This window comes from Pantherophis guttatus, chromosome 1 (assembly GCF_059756535.1).
Source record: "Pantherophis guttatus breed Tessera chromosome 1, ASM5975653v1, whole genome shotgun sequence".
NCBI lineage: Eukaryota > Metazoa > Chordata > Lepidosauria > Squamata > Colubridae > Pantherophis > Pantherophis guttatus.
Window position 1 is genome coordinate 329,148,934 of NC_142063.1, and position 26,450 is coordinate 329,175,383.

General features: G+C 41.1%; 2 protein-coding genes across 5 annotated transcripts in view; one reads left to right on the plus strand and one right to left on the minus strand.

The window, feature by feature from the left end:
- Positions 1-9,345, minus strand: part of SSC4D (scavenger receptor cysteine rich family member with 4 domains) — a 40,638-nt gene extending 31,293 nt beyond the window's left edge. Inside the window, exons 1-3 of the mRNA XM_034421344.3 lie at positions 9,164-9,345; positions 3,525-3,560; positions 114-419 (exon numbers count right to left, since the gene is read on the minus strand). Of these exons, the coding sequence (XP_034277235.1) occupies positions 114-419; positions 3,525-3,560; positions 9,164-9,281 (460 nt within the window). The 5' untranslated portion in view covers positions 9,282-9,345. The remainder of the gene's footprint in view (positions 1-113; positions 420-3,524; positions 3,561-9,163) is intronic.
- A 10,742-nt stretch (positions 9,346-20,087) lies between these two features.
- Positions 20,088-26,450, plus strand: part of DTX2 (deltex E3 ubiquitin ligase 2) — a 39,192-nt gene continuing 32,829 nt past the window's right edge. The window contains exon 1 of one of the 4 annotated variants that reach the window (XM_087883421.1): positions 20,088-20,315. The gene's annotated coding sequence lies outside the window, so the exon portion shown is untranslated. Of the gene's footprint in view, positions 20,330-26,450 lie in introns of all 4 variants that reach the window. The other 3 variants (XM_034420911.3, XM_034420912.3, XM_034420910.3) reach the window with 3 other exon arrangements.

A 26,450-nucleotide genomic window follows, 5' to 3' on the forward strand; every position in this document is an offset into this window, starting at 1 on the left:
CCACAGAACCGGTAGTAACAAATTTTAGATTTCACCACTGGGTTGGAGGTTTGACTTTGACACCAATCCCTTCCCCACCACCACTGCAACCCATCAGGCCCAAACCTTTGTACCATTACACATGACGGCCACATCTTCATAGTGGTAGCAGTTGTGGATGCCCCATCCATGGCTGCTGCACTCACTGAGGGCTGCCTCTCTTCCTTTGCAGTCCACATTGTCTAGAAAAATGGGTCCTTGCCCTCTGCCAAAAGAAAGGGTGGGTGGCATGCCGATGGCATGGCTACAACCGAGTTGGCGGCACACCACGTTGGCATCCACAATGTCCCAGTCGTCGTCACACACTGTGCCCCAGGTATTGTTGTAGAAGATCTCCACCCGTCCCTGGCACCGGGTGCGTCCGTTGACCAGCCGTACCTCTGGAAGGAAGAGGGCAGAGCTACTGTCTTGAACAACTCAAGAAGAAGGACTTCAGTGGGGGAGGAAGAGCTGCATCATGGCTGGTGAGCAACTAAGGTAGGGTCAAGCAAATCATCCGGAGATAATTTTACATATTGGAATTCAAAATCCAAACGGTGCACTGGATTGGCATCAAGAAGTTAAGCAGGGCCACGACAAAAATTGCATTTCATTTAAATAAACAACAATAATCCTAATTAAAGCACAGGAACAAAATTCTACCATGGAACTTCCCAATCTCAAAATGGGTAACTCTGAGTCTTCTGAAAGTAGCTGGACACCAAAACAAATGTCAGGGTTGGAATATTCTGCGACAGGCTATTCCGCATACCCTGTTTATGAAATGCAGTTGATGTAATTATTCTCTGCATGCTGAAGATCTCTCCCTTTGGAGTCCATTCAACTAATAGTTCTACCGGGAGCAGCTCGTGATTTTTGAGGCATCCATTCAAATCTTTCAGGGTGGTCATTCAAGAATGTTAAGGGTTATATTGCACCCTGAGGCATTATTGGGCTAAGAGAAAATAGATCTGCTAAAATGAAAAGTTATCTGGAATATAGCTACAGTCCATTAAAAGTTCTTGGACTCAACCCACCAATGGAAAGAAGTATGGTGGCTGCTAGGTTTAGAGCCATCAACCCCAAACTTTGTGGATCACTATTTCTTCAGGTGAACTATCAGACTTCCACAGGCAGGGCATCTGTGGAGATTCTCAGTCATCCAGGTCATGGTTGTCCCAAAGGTGCTCTTTTCAAAAGGCAAACAGATTTTTGTATATGTTTTTTCTCAAAGACGTTTTGCTACTCAGTCTAAGAAGCTTCTTCAGTTCTGGCTGAATGGAAGGATTCCATTCTCCACCATTCAGTCAGAACTGAAAAAGCTTTTTGGATGAGAAGCAAAACGTCTTCAAGGAAAAACACACACAAAGTTCAGTTGCCTTTGAAAATAAGAACCTTTGGGACTACAGATGGAGTATTTCAATAAGTGATGGTTTCTCTGGCTTTTTTCTAACCATCCAGACTGCACAACATCTGTTATCAATTATAACCTGCTGTGTTATAATTCTCAGGCATGCTCTTTGGCTCTCATCTTGCAACTCTGATTTCTTAGTCTCACATATAATGTCTAGTTACAACTAGATGGTTTTCTACATTCAACTTGTCTCTCGAAGCATCCTCTCAGCTGGTCTTGGGTCTGGGCCTCTACAATTGCCCAACCTCAAGGTATGGCAACCATCAACTGGGAGGAAAATACCCAGCATGTTCTGGTGCCCAACCAAAGCTTAAAGTACAAATTCTTGAAAGGGAACTTTTGGGATATGCAATTGAGCATCATTGGCTCCTGTTTTTATGTCCAGCTGTTAGCAATAGCACTTAGACTTATATACAGCTTCATAGTGATTTACAGCCCTTTCTAAGTGGTTTACAGAGTCGACACATTGCCCTCAACAATCTGGCTCCTCATTTTATTGACCTTGGAAGGATGGAAGGCTGAATCAACCTTGAACTGGTCAGAACTGAACTCCTGGTTGTGGGCAGAGTTAACCAGGAATACTGCATTCTAACCACACTGTGCCACCACAACTGTTACAGCTGTTACTGCTGGCACTGCTAAGATGCCTAGAGGCACCTGCTAACTTTAGGTGTACCTTATGCCCATTATGAATTAATTGGGCTCACAGATGCAGTGAACCATCACTTTCTTGCTAAGGGTCCATTCTCACTAAGGTAATCAAGTTGAATGTTACAGCAGATTATTTTCCATTTGAAGAGTTTTCTATTCTAAGGCCAGTTTCAAGATGAAGAAGGCGGCTATTTTAACACCTGGTTATCAGGCTGAGCTTTAACCGTACAAGTCAAGCATTTACTTTGATGAAATATATTTCACTTTGAATTACTGTAACTATTTCCTAATTGGCATCAATGTAGATAAACTAGCTTTTATTCATTTAATCAATGAATAAATCCTGAGCGTCCAACGAAACCCGTACAGTACAATCACCAGGTTAGAAATTGACAAAATGTAATTGATTGATTATGCAACATCAAGTTGTGCTGAATTTTAGCTATTACATTGGTAGATTGGCAGGACTTAACATGGAATTCATTGATACAAGTTGCCTGTGAAATCTAATAAGAAGCCTTAAAACAAATCGCAAAGGGCACATTCACAAACACACACCCAGCAAAACTGGGGAGTCCCAGGTTGCAAATATTAAAACAGAAAGTTTTCTGTTTTAGTTGCCCTTCAGAAAAGCAGGAAGAAAATTATCTGTTGAAAGAATGACGTAGGAAACAGAGTTGGAAGGGGATGGGTATTGATGCTAAATCAATACCCGTCCCCGCAGCTGGTCCTCCGGGTGCAATTCAAGATATTGGTTACCACCTTCAGAGCACTCCATGGCTTAGGACCTGGGTATTTACAAGACCGCCTTCTGCTACCAATAGCCTCCCACCGGCCAATTCGCTTCCACAGAGAGGGGCTCCTCCGAGTGCCGTCGGCCAAACAATGTCGGCTGGCGACCCCCAGGGGAAGAGCCTTCTCTGTGGGGGCTCCTGCCCTCTGGAAAGAATTGCCCCCGAGATGCGGAGGATTCCCAATTTACGCACCTTCCGCCAGGCCCTCAAGACGCTTTTATTCCAACAAGCCAGGCTGGCCTAATTTTTTAATTTTTAATCATTAACTTTTAACTTTTAAATGTCCAAAACGGGTAATTTTATTTTAATTAGATATGGGCCAAATTATTTAATATTTTTAAAATTGTTTTTAAATTTTATATCTGTGTGTTTTATTTTGGCTGTACACCACCCTGAGTCCTTCCGGGAGAAGGGTGGTATATAAATTAAATTAAATTAAATTAATTAAAAAATTAAATTAAATTAAATTAAATTAAATTAAATTAAATTAAATTAAATTAAATTAAATTAAATTAAATTAAATTAAATTAAATTAAATTAAATTAAATTAAATTAAATTAAATTAAATTAAATTAAATTAAATTAAATTAAATTAATATGGAAGAGCCTTAAAATTCTATATGCATCTCCATATAACAAAGTCTCACCTGGAATGGTCATCGGTGCGGCCCCAGTGCTGCCAGCTGCAACAATAAAAAATAATAATAATGTAAGTTCATGCAAATTCAATTATCTCCCAATTTCAGGGCATTGAACCTGGACATCCTTCTCTATCTGCTGACTTTCAGGTGTGCTGAGACTTGCAACAGGCTGTATAACCATTTATCTAAAATTCTTCAGCAAATCCTCCACCAAGCAGTCTTACAAGCTCAGAGTTCCCTTCCAACTCTAGGATTCTAATGACTCATTCCAGAATCCCCATCCTGTAGGATGACAGGGAATTCAGGGACCTGTTAATCCCAACACAGGGGAAAGCAACAGGATTGGGTTGGACTTTTGGGTGCTGAAATCCACACATCTATGTATGTATGTATGTATGTATGTATATATAGGAGAAAAAATGATCTTGAGGGAACCGTTCTTCGTATTCGAGGGAATACGAAGAACGGTTGCAGGAATTGGGTATGTCTAGTCTAGTGAAAAGAAGGGTGAGGGGCAACATGATAGCAGTGTTCCAATATTTCAGGGGCTGCCACAAAGAAGAGGGGATCAACCCAGGGGTGAAATGCTCCCGGTTCGGACCGGCTCGGGCAAGTAGGTAGCGATGGCAGCGGGCAGTTCGGAGAACCGGCAGCAAAAATCCCTGCCCCGCCCCCCATGCCCAGCTGAGCTGCGCAATCATCAGAGCCTTTTTTTTTTCCTTTTAAATGGCTCTGACAATCCAAGCTCTGACAATCCCAGCTGAGTTGCCTGCCGATCAGGCAACTCAGCTGGGATCGTCAGAGCCTTTTGAAAGCATTTTTTACATGGTTCTACATGTAAAAAATTGGTTTTAAAAGGAAAAAAAAATTGGCCACGCCCACTCAGTCACATTACCCCCCCAAGCCACACCCACAGAACCGGTAGTAACAAATTTTAGATTTCACCCTTGGGTCAACCTATTCTCCAAAGCACCTGAAGGTAGGACAAGAAGCAATGGGTGGAAACTAATCAAGGAGAGAAGCAACCTAGAACGAAGGAGAAATTTCCTGGAAGTTAGAACAATTAATCATTGGAACAGCTTGCCTTCAGAAGTTGTGAATACTCCAGCAATGGAAGTTTTTAAGAAGAGATTAGACAACCATTTATCTGAAATGGTATAGGGTTTCCTGCTGAGCATGGGGTTGAGCTAGAAGACATCCAAGGTCCCCTCCAACTCTGTTATTCTGTTATTCCTAGAAAAGTCAGGATGGTGGTTACCATCATAAAATTGGCAAACATTGACCACCTCTGACCTAATGCCAAGACATATTTTCCTCCAGTGCATTTATTTTATTAATTTTTTAATCCCACCTTTATTGCTTTTTTAAGTATCTCAAGGCAGCAAACACAATGATATTCTTTTGCCCACAACAACACTTCTGTGAGCTGAGTTGGACTCAGACAGAGTCACTGGTCCAAAGTCACCCAATCAGCTTTCATGAGTGAAGCAAGACTAGAACTCACAGTCTTCGCACAGTTGTGCTAAGCTGAAGAAAAACTGCATGCCGTTGAATATGGTTGTAGAACAGCAGATGCCGTCTAATTCAAGGTCACATACACACTTACTTTCTCAGTTTCTAAAACTTCTTGCTATTAGGATGAGGAGAGCAGCATTTTCTCCTCTATTTTAACCAGGAAAGACCGCTCTCCCTCAGTCTTCCAAACAGCTTTTTGGTGGGTGGCAGAGGTGAAATGCTACCGGTTCACTCCGGTTCAAGGGAACCGGTAGTGATAAAAACTACCAGTTCAGGCGAACCGGTAGTAAAAAAAGCTACCAGTTCGGTTGAACAAGCAGTTTAAAAAGCTACCGGTTTGAACCAATATTTTTGATGATCAGCTGTGCAGCGGGGTTTAGCTTTGCTAGAAAGCAGGAAATCCTCCCCATTGTTCTACTTACCTTCCCAAGCTTCCCAAGCTTTGATGCGCGCAGCACGCATCAAAAGGAGGCTTGGGAAGGTAAGTAGAACAGCGGGGTGGGGGAATCAGCTGTGCAGCACGGTTTAGCTTTGCTAGAAAGCAGGAAATCCTGCTTTCTAGCGAAGCTAAATTGCGCGCCACAGCTGATCCACCCCCCTCACTTCTACTTACCTTCCCAAGCCTCCTTTTGGCACGTACTGTGCATGCACATGCAGCACGCATTTGGTGCGCACTGCGCATGCGCAGCCAGCAAACTGGTAGCAAACCAGTTCGGATTTCACTACTGGTGGGTGGGAAGCAATAACATCTACATCGAGAAGAACCAGATACTGGCGTACAATTGCATTTGATTCACCTTTGACTGGAATTTAGGGAACCAAAGTCTATCACAGCTACAGAGCAGTAGGAGGAAAAGGCTCCTGCACATCATAAAGAGCCTTGGTACTACAGTGGTTTAAAGCACCCTGTTATTAACACAGCTGCCTGCAATTTACTGCTGGTTCGAATCTCTCCAAGGCTCAAGGTTGACTCAGCCTTCCATCCTTTCTAAGGTAGGTGAAATGAGGACCCAGTTTGTGGGGGCAATAAGCTGACTTTGTATAAATATACAAAAGTATGAAGGCTATTGCTTAACGCACTGTAAGCCACCCTGAGTCTCCGGAGAAGGGCGGCATATAAATCAAATTTTAAAAAAAATAAAAATAAAAAAATCTGACATTCATCCTCTTTCTAAGTCCTTATGAACTGCCATAGAGGTACATCAAGTGCCCAGTTTCATCAACAAGCCCCAAACATTTGAATTCTACCTTCTCTGGGGGGGAGAATTAGGTTTACGATTCTGTGCCTATTCAAGATCATGAAACACAAATTAGATGCTTGAGATTTGCGTACACATTTGCACGGTAGCTAACTTGCCCCAGTTCTAAATGTAGACTTTGCATTTGGGAATTTCATACAAAAGTGGAAATGGAAATCTGTTTTCTAATCTTGAACGCAACAAGAAAAGCAAGGGGATGAGAGGGCGACCAACAATTTGAATTTGATTTCTTTTGGATGATCAGAACAAAGGCACTGCTGTTATTTACAAATACTGTATAGAAGAGGGGCTTAAATGAAGGAGGACAATCTAAGGCTTCAAAAAGATCATCCCAAAGGTGCTATTTTCAAGAGGCAACTGGATTTCCTTGGACTTCCACTCAGACTAGAGGTGGGTTTCAGCAGGTTCTGACCAGTTCTGGAGAACCGGTAGCGGAAATTTTGAGTAGTTCAGAGAACCGGTAGTAAAAATTCTGACTGGCCCCGCTCCCCATCTATTCTCTGTCTCCCAAGTCCCAGCTGATCAGGAAGAAATGAGGATTCTGCACTATCCTTCCCCCGGAGTGGGGTGGGAATGGAGATTTTACAATATCCTTCCCCTGCCACACCCACCATGCCTTCCCATGCCCACCAAGGCACAACCACAGAACCAGTAGTAAATTTTTTTGAAACCCACCACTGACTCAGACCAATTGTCAGCAGCATCAACTCGGTCATCTACAACATTGCAAAATATCTAACCACCATATTGATTCCTCTAGTTGGCAATACCACCCATCATATCAACAATTCACAGGTTTTCATCAGCAAGGTTTGGAAAAACTGGACCTAGATGAGACCATGGTTTCCTATAATGTGACTCCCCTCTTCACATGCATTCCAACAACTGAAGCTGTCATGGTAGTGAAGAAACAACTGCTAAAAGATAGCACCTTAGGTGACAGGACCAATCTCAGCCCAGACAACATATGTGCCATGCTGGACCGCTGCCTGACCAGGGTTTAGGACTTTTCGCCTCCTACCCTTGGCCACACCTGCTTCTCTGCCAGGCTTTCGCCTCGGGGGAATTCTCTTCTAGCTTGAGTGTGAAAAATGGACAACAGTGGCACTGCAACTTTGAATGGTCACTAGACGATACGGTCATAAATTGAGGATTACCTGTACTGTTTTCCAATTTGACGGCAATCCTTGACTTACTACTGTCATGGCCAGTCGTCACCGATGTCATATGTCTGTACCTAAGATAGTGGGGGGGGGGGGAACAGCAGCCCAACTGCAGGATCAGGTGTGGTGTGGGGAGAGAGAGCAGAATAGCAGTTTATTTGATTATTTTCTTCATCTGAAAAGGTGTGGGGTGGGGACACCCCCAGCCCCGCTCTTCTCTTCCACCCCTCCCCCTGGGCTTCTGGCCGCCAGCATTGGCAACTAGCTGATTGGCTGGTGACTAACAACCCCAGGAAGCTAAAAGCCCAGGACGAACAGTGTGGCGTTGAATGGGTGGTGCTGAAGCGTGTGAGACAGAGGGGCCGTGGCCGACTGGCCTTGGCGAATGGACAGGGGCGTGTCAGCCAAGGAGAAAAGCTAGAGAATTCCCCCGAGGTGGAAGCCTGGCGGAGAAGCAGGCAAGGCCAAGGGTAGGAGGCGAACAGTGTCATTCCAGCCTGACCACTACCTATTTTATGTACAATGAAGGTTACAAGAAACTCCAGTTGCCTCTTGAAAAAAGCTCTTTTGGGATAACCATGACCTGGATGACTGAGAATCTCCATAGACATTTGCTTCAAAAAGAGCAGAGCCTGGTGGCACAGCAGACTAATAGCCTGTTATTATCATTCAGCTGCCTGCAATTACTGCTAGTTCGAATCTCCCCAGGCTCAAGGTTGACTCAGCCTTCCATCCTTTCTAAGGTAGGTAAATTGAGGACCCAGTTTGTGAGGGCAATAAGCTGACTTTGTATAGAAATACAAAAGTATGAAGGCTATTGCTTAACACATTGTAAGCCGCCCTGAGTCTCCGGAGAAGGGCGGCATATAAATCAAATTTAAAAAAAAAAAGATTATTATCACATGGGACAGAGGAGAAAAAAGGATATGGATGAAAGGATATGGAGGCAGGGAAGGACTTTTGCATCTCCACTACTTGGAGTGTTCACTTAACTGGACTGATTTGCTTACCATGACAAAAATCAGGCACAATTCATTTAACGACCACCTTGCTTAGCAATGAACAGAACAGAACAACAAAGTTGGAAGGGACCTTGGAGGTCTTCTAGTCCAACCCCCTGCTTAGGCAGGAAACCCGATTACCATTTCAGGCAAATGGTTGCCCAATTTCTTCTTAAAAACCTCCAGTGTTGGAGTATCCACAACTTTTGTAGGCAAGTGTTTCACTGATAAATTTTTCTCACTGTCAGGAAATTTCTCCTTAGTTCTAGGTTGCTTCTCTCCTTGATTAGTTTCCATCCATTGCTTCTTGATCTGCCCTCAGGTGGTTTGGAGAATAGATTGACCTCACTCCTCTCTGTGGCAATCTTGAGATATTGGAACACTGCTATCATGTCACCTCTAGTCCTCCTTCTCATCAGACTAGACATACCCAATTCCTGCAACCATTCTTTCTATGTTTTAGCCTCCAGTCCCCTAATCATCTTTGTTGCTCTTCTCTATATTCTTTCTAGAGTCTCAACATCGTTTTTATATAGTGGCGACCAAAAAATGGGTGCAATGTTCTGGAAATTCTGGTCCCAATCATGGTAATAAATCAAGGACTACTTGCATTTGTCCATTTATCATCATTTGCATGCTATCTAATTTCATAACTATGGATGGCATAATAAGAAGCAGCAGAGGAGGACAAGGAGGGGATTACTCACCTGTTAGTAAAAGGAAGAAGAATGGAGCCAGTGTTGGCAGGGTCAGTAAGGCAGGTGGTACCCAGAGTCCTGGCTTTTGATCTTTCTTCCTGTAACCTGGCCAAGGTCCAAAGTTCATTTCTGCTTCTTGCAGGATTAAGTGGAAGATTTTTGATGTTCTCCCAAGGGACGTCTGCCAAGCCACACCAGGAAGAGGGAAAAACAGTGCCGGGGCACCTTTCTCTCATCATGTAAAAGACATGAAACTTGGCATGGTAGAGAAATGTATGAAGGTTGTATTTTAATGCAAATTAGCCCAGATTAATTTCTTTATACCCAGCCTTCCCCAACCTGGAATTCCCACCTCCCCCGCCCCATCTCCTGGTCTTTTGTCAGTTTCTGAGAATCGCGGTGATGTGGTGTGACATTACTGGGCGATGGGACTTAATGCCCCAATTTTACTCAATAAAAATAACTTGTCTCTGCAATTCCAGTTCAAAAAAGTTATGGAGCAATCTCTGGGATCATGAAAAAAACTGCTGGGAAGGTTGTCCCAAAGATGCTTTTTCAGGAAGCAACTGGACTTTCTTGTTTTTTCTTTGAAGACATTCCATTTCTCATCCAAGAAGCTTCTTCAGCTATGACAGCAGGGGTGAAATCCAGCAGGATCTGGAGAACCGGTAGTGGAAATTTTTAGTAGTTCGGAGAACCGGTAGCGGAAATTTTGAGTAGTTTGGAAAAGCGGCAAATACCATCTCTGGCTGGTCCCAGAGTGGGGTGGGAATGGAGATTTTGCAATGTCCTTCCCCCAGGAGAGGGGAGGGAATGGGGATTTTGCGGTATCCCTCTCCTGAAGTGGGGTGGAAATGGAGATTTTGCAATGTCCTTCCCCTGCCATGCCCACAAGCCATGCCCACAGAATCAGTAGTAAAAAAAATTGAATTTCACCACTGTCTGACAGGATAGTGGGGAATGGCAGGATTTATATTCCTTGCACACAGCTGGTAATTGGTATCTTTTTAGAGGGTCTTTGAAGCATTGCAGGTTTATCTGTGTCCTCAGGATCACCTGAGTAGTGCTCCTCATTAAAGGATAAACCTCCAAGTGCTTCAATGACCCTCTAAAACAGGACTGTCAAACCCCTGGCCTGCAGGCCGGATGCGTCACATGTTGCCCATGCCAACGCCCAGTTTAGCAAAGGGGAAAAAAGTCCCAATATGTCACGTGACACCGTCGTGACGAGTTTGACACCTCTGCTCTAAAAGAATACAAATGACCAGCTGCCTGCAAGGAATATAAATCCTGCTATTCCCCACTATCCTGTCAGAGCTGAGGAACCTTCTTGGATGAGAAGCGAAACATCTTCAAAGGAAAAAAAACAAGAAAGTCCAGTTGCCTCCTGAAAAAGCATCTTTGGGACAACCATGACCTGGATGACTATGAATCTCTACAGATTTTTCCTGGGAAGGTTGCTCTCACCCAGTGTTTCTCCATCTTGGCTACTTTTAAGATGCATGAAGTTCAGCTCCCAGAATCCCATGCTGGGTGAGGAATTCTGGAGTTGAAACCCATACATCTTTAAATGGCTACGGTTGGGAAACACTGCTCTAATCCTAAAGCTGCCCACCTCCTCTTAACTCTCTTAACCTCCATTAATCCAGCCTCACAGGGACGATTTGAGATAATGTGAAAGTAAGAAATGTCCCTCCTCCCACTCCCCACCTACACATTCTCTCTCACACACACTTTCTCCATTCTTGAATTCTGCACGCTGGCAGACAAATGGCATCTGAGAACGAAAAACAATCTACCTCATTGGTGTGTGTGTGTTTGAATGCTCTATTCATCCCTCATGTGGGCGGACTCTCCTTTGCAAATAATGTCGACTTTTGTCCTGCGGGGCCCTTACCTGCCTTTCCCTCTCCTGCTGGCCACTGAGAAAGACTTGAGCGATGGCAGATGAGTCGGCCTCAAGCCAGCGGCACAAACCTGTCCTGGTTTAAGGAAAGTGTGTGGCTTGGCCTCAGGTTTTTCTTCCCTTTCAGAGAATTGCAATAGGAGAAGAAACATCCCCCACCTTGCCAATTGCAAGGGAATGGACTGTATGCATATTTTAATAGTTTTGAAAAAGGGAGCGATTTTGGAATCGTTCGATGTGTACGTACTGTATATAGGCACATCTTTTAAGGTACTGGTAGTCCTTGACTTAATAACTTAATCAATGTTTACTGTTGTTGGAACTTATAATGGCACTAAAAAATGTGATTTACGACTGGGCCTCACATTAATGACTGTCGCGGCATCCCCACGATTACATGATCAACATTCAGGTGCTTGGCAACAAGCATGTATTTATTATAATGGCAGTGTCCCAGGGTCACTTGATAGTCGTTTGTGACCTTCCCAGCTGGCTTCTTACAAACAAAGTCAATAAGGGAAGCCAGATTTATTTAACAACTGCATAATTAAGGGGCGTGCATAAGCGCACCAGCGTGCCTATCATCCCTGTCCTAATGTTTTCTTTTATTCGTATCCTTTTCATGTATCTATAATTATGTTTACACTTGTATCTGTCATAAAATACATGCTTGGTGAAAAATAAAATAATAATTTACACTTACAGACTTTAGCGATTTGCTTAAGCATGGCGAAAAAGTCTAAAATTGGGTTGCCCCCGGTTTGGACCGGTTCTATAGAACGGTAGTAAAACCAGCTCTCCGCCCACTGATCCTGACATCATGAGAAGCGATCTGTGCATGCGCAGCAAGCGAGCACGCACGATCCCGTTGTGAACCGGTAGTAAAGTTATGTAGAACCCACCCCTGGTGTGCCTCATTTAACAATCACCTTGCTTAGCATTCTTGTCCCAATTGTGGTCATAAGTCAAAGACTAACTGTATGTACATTTTGCATTTTACTTTCATGCATTTCTTGCAATGGTGTATTGATGATTGCCATGTTTAAAGAACATAATAATGCTAGGCTTTCTGCAAGTTGGACTCCAGCACATGTGTGAAAGCTCAGAAGAATAAACCTCTGGTCCCGGTGACCAACCCAGATTGGATGCTACAACAATAGTTGTAACTATTTTATAGAATAACAAAATTATAGAATTGGAAAAGGACCAGTGGTGGGATTCAAGTAATTTAACAACCGATTCTCTGCCCTAATTATTTCTTCCAACAACCAGTTTGCCAAACTGCTCTGAAAGTTAACAACCCGTTCTCCTGAAGTGGTGAGAACTGGCTGAATCCCACCACTGAAAAGGACCCTCCAGATCATGGAGACCAAGACTCTGCAACAAGCTGGAAAACCACAACAATGACAACAGCAGCATAGTGGCATGATAACAGAACCTCCACCTCTTTGTGGCATCTCTGTGTGTGACATCACAATGCACATATAAAAGGGACAAAATTTTGCATCACAGTGACACAACACTGCTTTCATTGATCTGATTCCGCTTGTTCCCTTGGGGTCACCAGTGATAATCAATTAAACAGTACTTTAGAGATAGCTGCCACTCTAAAGCAGGGGTCTCCAACCTTGGCAACTTCAAGCCTGGTGGACTTCAACTCCCAGAATTGAAGTTTTGAAGATTTGCTGGCTGGGGAATTCTGGGAGTTGAAGTCCGCTAGGCTTAAAGTTGCCAAGGTTGGAGACCCCTGCTCTAAAGGTTCCTAAAATTTAACTAAAACAACCAAAGATTGAGAAACCACCATTTGTGTAGCTTAGTGTTTTTCAACCCTAGTAACTATAAGAATGTTTGGACTTCAACAGAATTAGCCAAATCCTCAGGCAAATTAAGTAGAAGCAGCATCTGCCAAAAATATACAGACCTGAATTATATTTCAGGCATCTGATGCCTTCTCTTTTCCCCCCTCTGCCTTTCTGTTTTGTGCTACAGCAGGAAGGATAAAAAAAAATATAAAAATCTGAACAAGGCTTCAAACTGCATTACTATATAGTTACCTCAGGGAAGATAAGAATGAAATCTTTAGAAGGCCTGAAGTTTCTGTCCTCTGTGACTGAGATTTAATACTCAGATTTTCTTTATCCACCCTTTAATATTTTCTCGTCTGTGACATGTCCTTTAGCTGGTAAGCCTAACATCTGATCTTTAATAGGCCACTCTAAAGGTCTTTTTTCAAGTGAAAGATAGGGTGATAAAAATGCTATTGATTCATACATCAATGGGGACCTGAATATCTAAGAACATGTTTCACATCTATGGAGATTCTCAGTCATCCAAGTCATAGTTGTCCCAAAGGTGCTTTTTCATAAGGCAAGTGAACTTTGTTATTGTTTTTCATTTTTATTTTAAAACAAAGTCCAGTTTTTTGTTTTTTTAAAAAAATTTGATTTATATGCCGCCCTTCTCCGGAGACTCAGGGCGGCTTACAATGCGTTAAGCAATAGCCTTCATACTTTTGTATATTTATACAAAGTCAGCTTATTGCCCCCACAAACTGGGTCCTCAGTTGCCTTTTGAAAAAGCACCCTTGAGATAAGAGCATGTTTCTGTGAAGAGACTATCTTTTCTTTGTTGGACTGAATCTGTTGCAATGAATTCGTTATTTAATCTGTAGATCCACATTCTGGAGAATCGCACAATTACAGTTTTTTGTTATTTGCAGCCAACTTAGCAAAACTGACATCTAGTTTAAGCTATGCCACTTGATAGAAGTTATCTTTTGACCCTGTGCTCCTGAATAATTACAGATCCATGTGTATCTGTTTTCATATAAGCTGGCTACGTAATTAACAGGTAAATGGCATAGCTCTAGAATTTCTGGATGAATGTGACTGTTCTGATTTTTAATTCCTTGGTTTCAGACTACATTTTAACTTGCTGTGTCTCTTTGGTTCATAGCAGATGCTAAAGTTGTGATAGCACATAATGTGATTTCTTTGTTTTTGCCTCAGTGTGTTGCGTGAACTTTGCTAAGGTGCTTTGTAATCTGCTAATAAATAATTTAATTTGTTGTGTGAAAACCCAGTCAACTACGTCTTATTAAGTCAATCTAGATTTAAGTGACAGAGTGTGATTCTCTGGGGAATGGTCTGTTGGCTGAGTTTTAACCCCTCTGCAATTTTTAAAACCCTCTAAATCATGGGACTCTTCTAAACAGCTTTATGGAGTTTAGGTGAATTACTAATCCAATTTTGACTAGATAATTTGAAAAGAACATGTGTCTGTATATGTGTATGTTTACATATATATATAGGTACACACCAGAGGTGGGTTTCAGCAGGTTCTGACCAGTTCTGGAGAACCGGTAGCGGAAATTTTGAGTAGTTCGGAGAACCGGTAGTAAAAATTCTGACTAGCCCTGCCCCCATCTATTCTCTGCCTCCCAAGTCCCAGCTGATCGGGAGGAAATGGGGATTTTGCAGTAACCTTCCCCTGGAGTGGGGTGGGAATGGAGATTTTACAATATCCTTCCTGTGCCATGCCCACCAAGCCTCGCCCACCAAGCCATGCCACGCCCACCAAGCCACACCCACATAACAGGTAGTAAAAAAAATTGAAACCCACCACCGGTACACACACACACATACAGCATACACCCACATATAAAGATTACAAAACCCATCTAGCAGAATTTTCAACCCCAATCATTTCTGTTTGCAGGTAATGGGGATGGTAAGAATGCTAGCTGTAATGTAATTAAGCATTTAAGCATAATTCACAATTAAGCATTCAATCTTTCTGTTCCATTTCAAAATGCAGTCAGAGGGTTAAATGCTAAACTATCTCTATCAGGAAAGGAAGGAATCCTAGCAATTTAAACAAAAATATATAGTCTACTTTACAACTAATCAAATACAAGTGTACATAAACAACTAGAGATGATCTCACCTTCAAGGTTCATACCGATAGATCCAGCCCTTCAGTTTTGCCTCATAAGGTTTGATTCCAGATTTCTCACTATTTTTGTTACTTTTCTATAGTTAAGTCAGCTGGTTAAGCCTTCAATGGTTTTAAATGTATGAAAATTCAGCACAGTACCCATTTAAAATTCTTGAAAATTGAATTGAGAACCTGGTTCCAAGAATTCCAATAAACATCACCAAAATAAACTGGATATTCAACTATGGTAACTATTGGAAAGTGAGAATTGCTTTGTTGGGATCAAGTGCAGTACAGGATAAATTTTCCATCATGGCACACACTTTGTTAAGATTGACCTGTTAAGTGTCATCCCCAGTGACAAATTATTTCACAAGTGAACAATATTTTCTTAGGATGAAATGTCACTAGTGTATTTTCAATACTTGTTTATTTGCAATTATTATCTTTAAAATAGTTTTAGAAAAGTAAAATATAGTCCAAAAGTATGGAAAATTAATACCAATGCTAAATATTGCACATCAGTTCTATTCCTTTTAATGTCCAATTCTAACAATAGAGATACCTTGTACTTAGGACATGCAGAGTGGCTATGTTTTCTTAAATTATATAAGATGGTATTTCCACAAATGTTGCAAATATCGAAAGAAAAAGGAGTTGTAAAGATCACCTACCTGTTTGCTATTCTGTTTTCCACTGTTGAAACAAAATCAGGGTTACATCCCAAAATCTATGAAGGTTGAAGGGGAAAAAAGCAACTCATAAAAATATATTCTTTAAAAATTGAAGGGCAATCTGTATGCCAAGGAAACCAACCCCTTTTTCTTTGTCCTTTTTCTTTCTTTGCAAATTCTGAAGAAGCATGGAGGAAAAAGTCTCATCTATTAATTGCTTAATTCCAATCTATCATTGCAGTAACCTTGTGTTATGTGTATATATATATTTTTGGAGCTGGTAAAGCAGGTAATTAAGGCTTAAAATTAAATTGTATGGCAATCGTTCTCTTTATGCAGGAAGACATCTTCATTTAGTTTTTCCAAAAAAAAACCCATAACCATAAGCAAAGAGGCAGTGATTGGGAAATATTTCAGCGGAGACATCTCTGAAGGTACATAATTCTCTGATGAATGGGTCAAATTTCCAGAGAGGGCAAAAGAAATGCAAGAGGTGTTTTCTCAAAGATATTGATAGAAAGTGAATACCAGATTAGAAATTCTTTGGAGAAAAATATGTTGCTGATGGTGCTGCTGCTGCTGTTTTGGGTGGAGGCGTCTTTTTTAAACAGGAAGAAAATCTAAATTGGGAGGAAGTTATTAATGATCATTTGGCTACAACCAACTTGGCTGGAATTTCTTGCATACCAATCTCATGCCAGTAAAAAAAAAAAGAGAGAGCAGAGAGAGAGAGAGAGATCTCCCATTTTCATTTGGGAGTTTATTTTGTTTCACTTAGCTTGCTTGCCTCTATGACAGGTAAAATAGAAAGAGACAAGAAGTTAAACATTGCAATAGTGGCAAATAGGATTTAAACATTTTCTGTAACCTTTTTCTTTACTATGTAACTGTTGATTAAATAGTGTAATAAATATGCCAACCTTGACTTATAACTACATTTGGGAGCAGAATTTCTGTTGCTAAGAATTTGTTTGGTTATTAAGTGGGTTCCACCCATTTTTGCTATAGTTGTTAACTGAATCATACAGTTGTTAAGCAAATTTGGCTTCCCTCATTGACTTTGATTGTAGGAAGCTGTTTGGGAAAGCACCAAATCACATGGGACATTAAATTGCAACTGAAAACCAATTGGGAACCAGTGCAGGGCCTACAGCACAGGCAGTGGTGGGTTTCTACCGATTCGCCCCGGTTCAGGTGAACCAGTAGTGGCGGTGGTGGGAGGCTCCGCCCACCCGCCCGGATGTCATCATGGACACTGCGCCAGAGGTGGGTTTCAGCAGGTTCTGACCAGTTCTGGAGAACCGGTGAGCAGAAATTTTGAGTAGTTCAGAGAACCGGTAGTAAAAATTCTGACTAGGCCCGCCCCCATCTATTCTCTGCCTCCCGAATCCCAGCTGATTGGGAGGAAATAGGGATTTTGCAATGACCTTCCCCTGGATTGGGGAGGGAATGGAGATTTTACAGTATCCTTCCCCTGCCAGGCAGTTTGCTGTAATTTGCACCAATTGCACTAGTCCTCTGCCTAGCACTAAGCCATGAAGTGGAGAAGGAGGACAAAATGGCAGCAGTAGCATGGCCTCCATTTCCTAAGCAGAAAAAGGTTGCCAACCCAACTGCCACTTTAGATCTTACACTTAGTGAAGTTTTGGGACACATGGCCTTTGCACTGTTGGCACCTCAATGGAAGGCAGGAGAAACCTACCTAGTGGAGAGAGAAAAAAATCTAAGGAACAAACCCCCCCCCCCAATATATCTCCCTATAAAAGAATCAGGCAGTAGCCAATACCTCCTGTCTAAACCAGTAGTGGGTTTCAATTTCATTTGCTACCAGTTCTCTCGTGGCCGCGCACGATGCTTCTGCACATGCGCAGAGATGTCCGGGCGGGCGAAGCCTCCCACCCCCGCCGCTACCAGTTCGCTCAATCTGGGGTGAACCGGTAGCAACCCACCACTTGTCTTAACATGCTTCATTCATACAGTAGACCTATTATTAAGGGGTCAGAAATTTTCTAGAAGCCATGTTCTCCATGCTTTCCTTGTTATTGTAAAATAATTATTTCTAGCAGTGACTATCACAATGTCATCTGTGAATTGGATTAGCATAGAATTAGGCTATTCTAGCCGTTCAACTTTATGTTCTGTCCCAGTTCTACAGCAGGATGAAAAAAAGTTAAGAAGAGAGACATCCTAAATAAAAGCGTTATTTCTCAAAAAAATACTTCCTGTGGCTTGGGTAGGCCAAGTGGCTTTTCTTAACCAGAATGGATGTCACAGGGAGATGACAAATTCCTGCTTAAATTTTACTTTCTTTTTTCCTGCTCGTGAAATCCTGAATATTTCCACTGGTTTTGGCATAGCTGCCAGTTATGTGACATTGCAGAAAGCCAAAATACACTTCTAGTTTGTTAATAAGGTCAATCTTTCCCACTCTTCCCCCCACCTTTCTCCAGTCCTTGTGGCATTTTTCCCTGCCAAGTGTAGTCTACGTGCAGTTTGTGGTGCTCCTGTAAGCCATATTAAAAAATGAAAAAGGATATGTGAAGGAGTTTCAGGAAGAAGAAAAATTGCCTCACATCGAAGGAAATTATTGCTCCATCAAGCAGACACCGTCTGCCCTGACTGCCTACTACAAGTGGGGTCCACAAAGGGAGGAAAGCAAAGGAAAATAGTGAAGGCTATTTTCCTCTGGTATGTGCTTCATGTGGTTGCATGCATAGATAAAAGGGGTGGAGCTTTTCTTGCAATGGCACAATGTGACTTTTAATTTTTTTTTATAAAAATGGTGGATCCCGCAGATATCTGTGATTACTGTTACCCAGATATCATATGGTTTTCCTGTCCTAATCTGAAAACTGAACCTGGGTCTTGTGGTGTTCTGCACATCAAGCATATTCTCCATCACTTTACATGTTATCTTTATTGCTGAAGTTTATATCCACTCTGTCTATTCCAACACTGACTACAACAGAGAATATACAACAAAATTAACGTAATTAATGTAAGAAGTACGTGGTAATATGAATTTATCTCCCTTCTCCCCAATCTTTAGAGCTGCTACAAGCTGCTGTTACTGTAGTTTAAACCAGTACCAGCTTTCAATATAAGAGAATATATGTAGTTCATGGTTGAACTTATACATGCAATACTGCCAGGGCAAGCTATTGTATATCATCAGCGAGCAAATTCAACACCTACCAACACTGATTGTAGTATCTAGTCAGGTAATGAAATATTTGCAAGCTTTAGCGAACACCAAGGACTCCACAGTCCAACTTCATGGCTCATGCCTTCCTATGTTTTTTAACGGAACTAACAATTGGACTCACTGGAGAAGAGCCTAATGCTGGGAAAGACTGAGGGCAAAAGAAGAAGAGGACGACAGAGAATGTGGTGGCTAGATGGAGTCACTGAAGCAGTAAGCATGAGCTTAAATGGACTCCAGAGGATGGTAGAGGACAGGAAAGCCTGGAGGAACGTTGTCTATGGGGTCACAATGGGTCAGACGCGACTTCGCAACTAACAACAACAACAATTGGAAAGGTGGAATGTAACTCAAATAAATGCATAATAGATTAAATAAAGTGATTATAATGCATGTAGCAGAGGTTCTTGACAAAATATTGAGAACAAAGGATAATTTTCTTCAAATTTCAGTGGTTACTGATGAAAATGAAACTCTCCCAATGCACAAGTTTGTATCACATTCTGACAGCTGGCAGTTCAAGAGACAGTGAAAGGTTTATCTTTAAACATTTCTAAGCACATTTATTAGCTTCTTGTGTGACGATAGATGGTTCTCGGTTTGCTATTCCTTTAATTGCACAATAATATTCTGCCTTTTTAAAATGTCCTATATTATTTCATTCTTCTAGGAGAGGGGTGGGTGCTAACTTCCTACACAAGTATAAGATTATTTAATGTTCCATCCAAAAAAAAAAAGCTTATGTTTACACAACCCATTTAAAGTTTGAACCACAAGCAATCTGAACATTTTGGTGCTTGGAAATAAGCTTGGTTAATTTGGAAAGCTAAGTATGGTCAGTCATGGTTAGCACCTGGGTGAGAAGCCACTAAATCAGAGGTCCCCAAACTTGGCAGCTATGCTGGCTGGAGAATTCTGTGAGTTGAAGTCCACAAGTCTTAAAGCTGCCAAGTTTGAAGACCTCTGCACTAAATGATATCAACACTACAGGCTGGTTCTTGGAAGAAATAAAAACCACCTCAAACTGCTTCCACAACTGCCAGGAAAACTACAGTATAACGATGCCTCCATGAAATCACTAGGAGGCGACTTGCTTTGAAAGAAGCTTATCAACTCAGTACAATATAAATTTGTGGAGAGAGAGAGAGAAAAAAGGCAAAGTCGACATGCCAATCCAGTCTATCATGCCACTCCCAAGATGCACCGCGACAAGAAGACCGCCCCGACTTCGGGCGGAGGGGAATAGGAGGAACCGTAGGCTCTGAAAGACTACATTTCCCGTGAAGCTCCGCGCCACGTCCCCAAGCATGGGCGTCGGGCAGGAAGGTGGCGGTGGTGGTGGTGGTGGATACGACTGACGCGTGCGCATTTCCGTCACCCGGAGGAGGCGATGCGGGACTTGTTAAAGAGCCGCCGTTTTTTCCATTCTGGAGTGTTTTTCCGGTAAGCCGCTCCAGGTGAGACCTCGGCTAGAGGGGTGGGTGGGATGTTAATGGCGGATTTCTCTCCAAGGAGGGGGAGGGTAGAATAAGTTTCCGAAGGGGGAGCTTGGTGAAAGCTTTTCAACCACCTTTTTCAATGGAGGTGCAAGGAAGGGAGCTGTTTTGGCCTCGCATGTTGCCTTAATTCCAAGAAACGGGGGCGGGTGGGAGGGAAGAAAGGGGTCCCTTATTATTTACCCCCTTTCCTCTCGCTCATATTTTGACGGTCACCCCCGTAGTTGCTTCAACTCAGCGTTTCTCAACCTGGACAAACTTGGGGGAGACGAGTGGACTTCAGTTCCCAGAATTCCCCAGCCAGCATGGTTGAAAGAGGGAATATTATCAAGTAGGGTCACTTAAGTGGTAACGATTGGCTCGAGATTAGGGAAAGTAAAAGTGAATAAAGGATGTGACAAATGTGTAAAATACTTGTAAATGAATAAAGAGCTTTGGTGGCGCAGCAGACTAAAGCACTGTTAAGTAACACCAGCTGCCTGCAATTAGTACAAGTTCAAATCTCACCAGGTTCAAGGTTGACTCAGCCTTCCATCCTTTCGAGGTAGGTAAAATGAGGACCCGGATTGTGGGGGCAATAAGCTGACTTTGTATAAATATACAAAAGTATGAAGGCTATTGCTTAACACATTGTAAGCCGCCCTGAGTCTCCGGAAAAGGGCCGCATATAAATCGAACCAATAAATAAATAAAACTGTAAATAAAGGGATGATAGTAAAGATAATAAAGGATGAGAAAAATGGGAAATGTAGAAAGTAGAAAGTAAGAGGAACGAAAGGGATACCTAAAAAGAAACACCTATGGTGTGTTTCTGTTTTGTATGTTGTGTTGTGTTGTGGTGTTGTAAAATTAATTTTAAAAAATGAATGCAATGTTGGGGCGGGTTTTTTTTCCATGCTGGAGGGGGAGTTTACGTGTAGCATTTAGGTCACCCCATCCTCAGCAATGGGTATGCTTTTGTTACACCACTGCCTTTCTTGTCAAAGTGTAAGACAGTAGGGCAGAGGTCTTCAAACTTGGCAGCTTTAAGACTTGTGGACTTCAACTCTCAGAATTCTCCAGCCAGCTATGCTGGCTGGAGAATTCTGTGAGTTGAAGTCCACAAGTCCTAAAGCTGTCCAAGTTTGAGGACCCCTTGCAGTAGGGTATTGGCTTCTTTCTTTCTTTCTTTTTTTTGTCCCTGTCTCTGGGATAATCCAGGCTGATCATGATAGGAGTAACCAGGAAACATAGAAAGAAGAAAGAAACTGAACTCTACATTTCTCTGTCAGTGGAAATGTATAGCTGGATCAGGTTTCTTGGTCTAATGGCAATCCAATTCACACTGTTATCTCTGGCCAAAAGAGGGATGGCATGATGATGATGATTATAGTTTTATCTATATATCTATCTACAGTAATCATGCATCATTTGATGTTATAAAGAACAGCCCTTTATTATGTCCTTTAGGTTAATTACTTATTTTCTGGGGCTTGTTCTTGAATTTTCCTTTGTAAATTGAAGTAATAAACAATTAGTTTTATCTTTATGTGCCTGGTTTTAGATTTGCCCCTTCTTCATAGTTGTCCTTTATTTTTATTTTTCTAAGAAAATGTCACTGTGTGCGCACATTAATGTGTGAGTGTGTGTGAACTCAAGGCAGCAAACACAGCTGATATTCCTGCCTCCTGTTTTCCCCACAACCTTATGAAGTTGGGTTGGACAGTTGTTTTGCTGTCTCTTAAGCCAAAAGGAACTACTGTATATTTTGTAATTTGACCTTTTTTGAAACCAGATCTGTTGTAGGGTAAACCATTTTCCTTCCCAGGAAGGAAGCTCTGTTTGTGTAAGAATGGGTATCTTTTCTGTTTAATAAAAGGAGTTGATTAAGCTTTTGATCATAATAACAAGCACGTGGTATCTTATCAGCTAACCTAAGCTATATTCTTTGATTGTTTTCTATACATTATTACAAGACTATTTGATTTTATTTAAACGTGCAAGTGTGTACCCTAGCTGATAATTAAAAGAAGTATGTATGTGTGTCAGATTTCCTCTCCTAAAGTAAAGAGTATATATGTATATATGAGATAACCTCAATGCCTAGAGGTACTGTTTTCTGAGTATTTGCTGCCGAAGATTATGACTTTGCTCAAAAGTGGCTTTTCTTGATAGTTATAGGCCACTTGACTGTCTTTCCTCTGAACCATTAGGGTGGTTAAAATCTGATGGTAATTGTTTTACCATCAGCTTTTTAGCACAGGTAATGCCGGAATTCTCTTCATTCCCCTGCTTATGCTCATATAAAAATGTAGATATTTATAATGTTGTGTAAGAGATGGGAAAGAAGATGGATATCATGCCAACATTTTCCCAGTTCTTGCTACTCCAAGGTATGTATTGATGGGATTCAGGGCAATGTGCATGTTTCTCTTGAAGGCTTCAGGACTCATTTCCAAAGAGTAATGTATCATAAAAATGATAATAATCGGAAAGAATCTGTTGCCCAGGTTATTCATAAAGTACAATGAATAATCAAATACTCCCTGACCTTTTATAATGCTAGGTATCCCTGTGGAAAATCCTCAGGGATTGTCATTTTAATGAACTGATTTGGGTACTTAGTTTGAATCACTTGATGAACTCAAGTAGTGAAGCATTACACTGAGTCATACAGTGTGCTAAGAAATGGTTTGTGTAATAATGGTTCTTAAACCAAAAACAACTCATATACTACAACAGTATGTGCTTAACCAAAACTACTCAGACTATACTATGGTTTAGGATAATATCTTGGATAAATGTTGATGTTTTTCATAGATTTTAAAATGGCATACAGTTATCCCTCAGCCATTGGTTTATATCCAAACCTTCATAATGTATAAGGTTGTTACAGTATTAATCCACAGGCATAGTAATACTGAATTACCTTGGAGCAAGCAGGGTGGATAAAAATCAATGATTTTTTTTAAAAAAATTTAAAAAATCAGATTTTTTTATTTAAATCGGATTTTTTTGATTTAAATCGGATTTTTTTGATTTTTATTGAATTTATTTTAATAAAAAACTTTTGGGGTAAAAATCTATCGTAAGATAGTTTTCCATTTAGGATACATAAACAATTTAGTTTATTCAGCATGAAATGGAGCTTAGTTATGTAGCATGAGGCTGTATATTCTGCAACACTGGGACTATCGGTGAGTCAACAGTGGGTCAAAGGAGTAGCAGAGATGACAGTTCCTCTTTAAAAATTATGATTTAAATCGAGTTGATTTAAATCAAGCCTTTTTACTAGTGATTTAAATCATGATTTAAATTGTGATTTAAATCAACTCGATTTAAATCAAATCCACCCTGGGAGCAAGTAAGGCAAAGATTACTGTGCCATCACCTGATTTGCAATAACCAGGCATTGCCTCTAGGCAACCAAGTGAGGAAACTGTAAAATGCAGTATTTTCTTTCTGCTTTGTATTGATCCATTTGTAAGTTTGTCATGATTTGTTTGTTTATGCTCATTATGAGATAGTCCAACTAGGCTAAGATCACACAACACACTGACTGTGAGAGCAGTTAATCAATGGAACAGCTTGCCTCCTGGAATTGTAGGTGCTCCACACTGGTGGGATTCAATTTTTTTTACTACCGGTTCTGTGGGCATGGCTTGGCGGGCGTGGCTTGGCTTGGCATGGCAGGGGAAGGATACTGTAAAATCTCCATTCCCACCCCACCCCACTCCAGGGGAAGGTTACTGCAAAATCCCCACTTCCTCCCAGTCAGCTGGGACTCAGGAGGCAGAGAATAGATGGGGGCAGGGCAAGTCAGAGGTGGTAATTACCGGTTCTCCGAACTACTCAAAATTTCCGCTACCGGTTCTCCAGAACTGGTCAGGACCTGCTGAATACCACCTCTGGTGCTCCATCACTGGAGATTTTCAAGAATAAATTGGACAACCATTTGGTTGGGGTGATAGGAGCTGAGGTGGCGCAGTGATTAGTGTGCAGTACTGCAGCTACTTCAGCTGACTTCTAGTTCAGCAGATCAAATCTCACCGGTTCAAAGTTGACTCAGCCTTCCATCCTTCCGAGGTGGGTAAAATGAGGACCCAGATTGTTAGGGGGCAATATGCTATTTAGTATACTGTCTTTGGTGTAAGCCGCCCAGAGTCCTCGGAGAGTGGGCAGCATAGAAATATTATTATTATATTATATTATTATATTATATTATATTATATTATATTATATTATATTATATTATATTATATAATAATAATAATAATAATAATAATAATAATAATAATAATAATAATAATATAAGGCCTCTGGATTAGAAGAGATCCCTTCCAGTCCTATGATTCTATAATATATTTTATTTGTATTGATTTAGTGTATTATGCATGTTATGTATTTTTGAGCAGATCAATATTTTTAGAGTTGCTTTTTGAATGCTACTATAGAAGAAAGCAAACAAACAAGTATTTGAATATAATTAAGCAATATAGATTGTTTGCTCAGTTTGTTTGTTAGATATCATTGAGTACAGTGCCAATTCTGGCTGTAATGGGCCAAGGGAGATTTTTATGCAAATAACTGAGCTATAATTCTTTAAAATTTCTGGATGCTGTAAAATCTATGAGTTGAAAGATTATTAAGAAAATGCAAACTAAACTCTTTCAGCCTATAGAAGAGAGCAGTGCACAAAACTAGGCATATGTTGTGGTATACATCGTGAATATGATGTGGCAGTTTCATTGCCAGTTCTTTAGAATATTAAAAAGTGTCCCTGGATTTTCTCAGATTAAATTAAAAACAATTATTACTGCTTGGTTGCATTTGAATCATTCAGAAGTGGCCCTGTACAGGTAATCCTTGATTTACCATCACAATTGAGCCCAAAATTTATGTTGTTAAATGAGACATTTGTTAAGTGAGTTTTGCCTCATTTTACGACCTTTCTTGTCACAGTTGTTAAGTGAATCACTGAAGTTGTTATGTCAGTAACCCAGTTGTTAAATTTCTCCATTGACTTTGCTTGTCAGAAGATCACAAAGGGGGATTTACAGTATATGACTTTATTTATTTATTTTAGCGTATGGCTGGTCACACACAATATTAAAACATTTCATTTTTACAGGTTAAAACAATTAAAACAATTAGAAAAAGAGCAGTAAGAAACCCTAAGAGGAAAACAGAAATAACATTTCAGAGTTTAATGTCGAGTTTGGAGATCGAGTCAGTAGCTGTCGTCGTTACGCAGAGGAAGTCCCTAAAATCTCCTGGATACCTTCTGTTAGAGCATTCCCTCACTATATGTTGGGTAGTCTGTCAGGGGCCCCTGCAATCGCATTGTGCTGAAGGTGTCTTTCCCCATTTATACAAGGAGTCGACACACACCCCATGAGTCGTTCTAATTCTATTGTATGTCACCCATATGTGTCGGGGTAGATTAAATCCTAGAGGTATGCTATTAGGATTAATATGCTCCTCTTGGGGGGAAAGCTACTCCACGCTTTCATCCACTTTTGTGTGGTGTTCTGATGATCAGCCAGCAGCTTAAGCGCTGTCAAGAGTGGTGGGTTTCTTGACTTTAATCAGCATCTTAAGAGATCAGGAATGTAGCCATGAATGGGTAGAGAGGAATTTAACAGGATCTTACTATACTCCCGAATGAGAGCTTCTTGTCATTGTAAGGAAGTATGTGACTAAGAATATGACCTTAGGACACAGCAACAGTCATAAATACGAACCAATTGCCAAGCATCTGAATTTTGATCACATGATCCTGGGGGCTGCTGCAAAGGTCGTAACTGTGAAAAATGGTCATCGGTCCCTTTTTTTCAGTGCCGTTGCAACTTTGAACGGTCACTAAACTAACTATTTTAAGTCAAGGACTACCTCTATTACATTGCTATTGCACCACTAAAGACTCCAATGAATCAGAATTACACATAGTTTTCAACCTACAACCATCGATATAGCAGCCATTCAAAGTTATGTAGGTACACTTCTCCTAGTGCTAGGGATAGCTAGTTATTTTAATAACTGTGGCAAGCAAAGACCTATCTATCTTTCCAGTTCTCTCTCACTGCTACTTAGTCACCTTTCT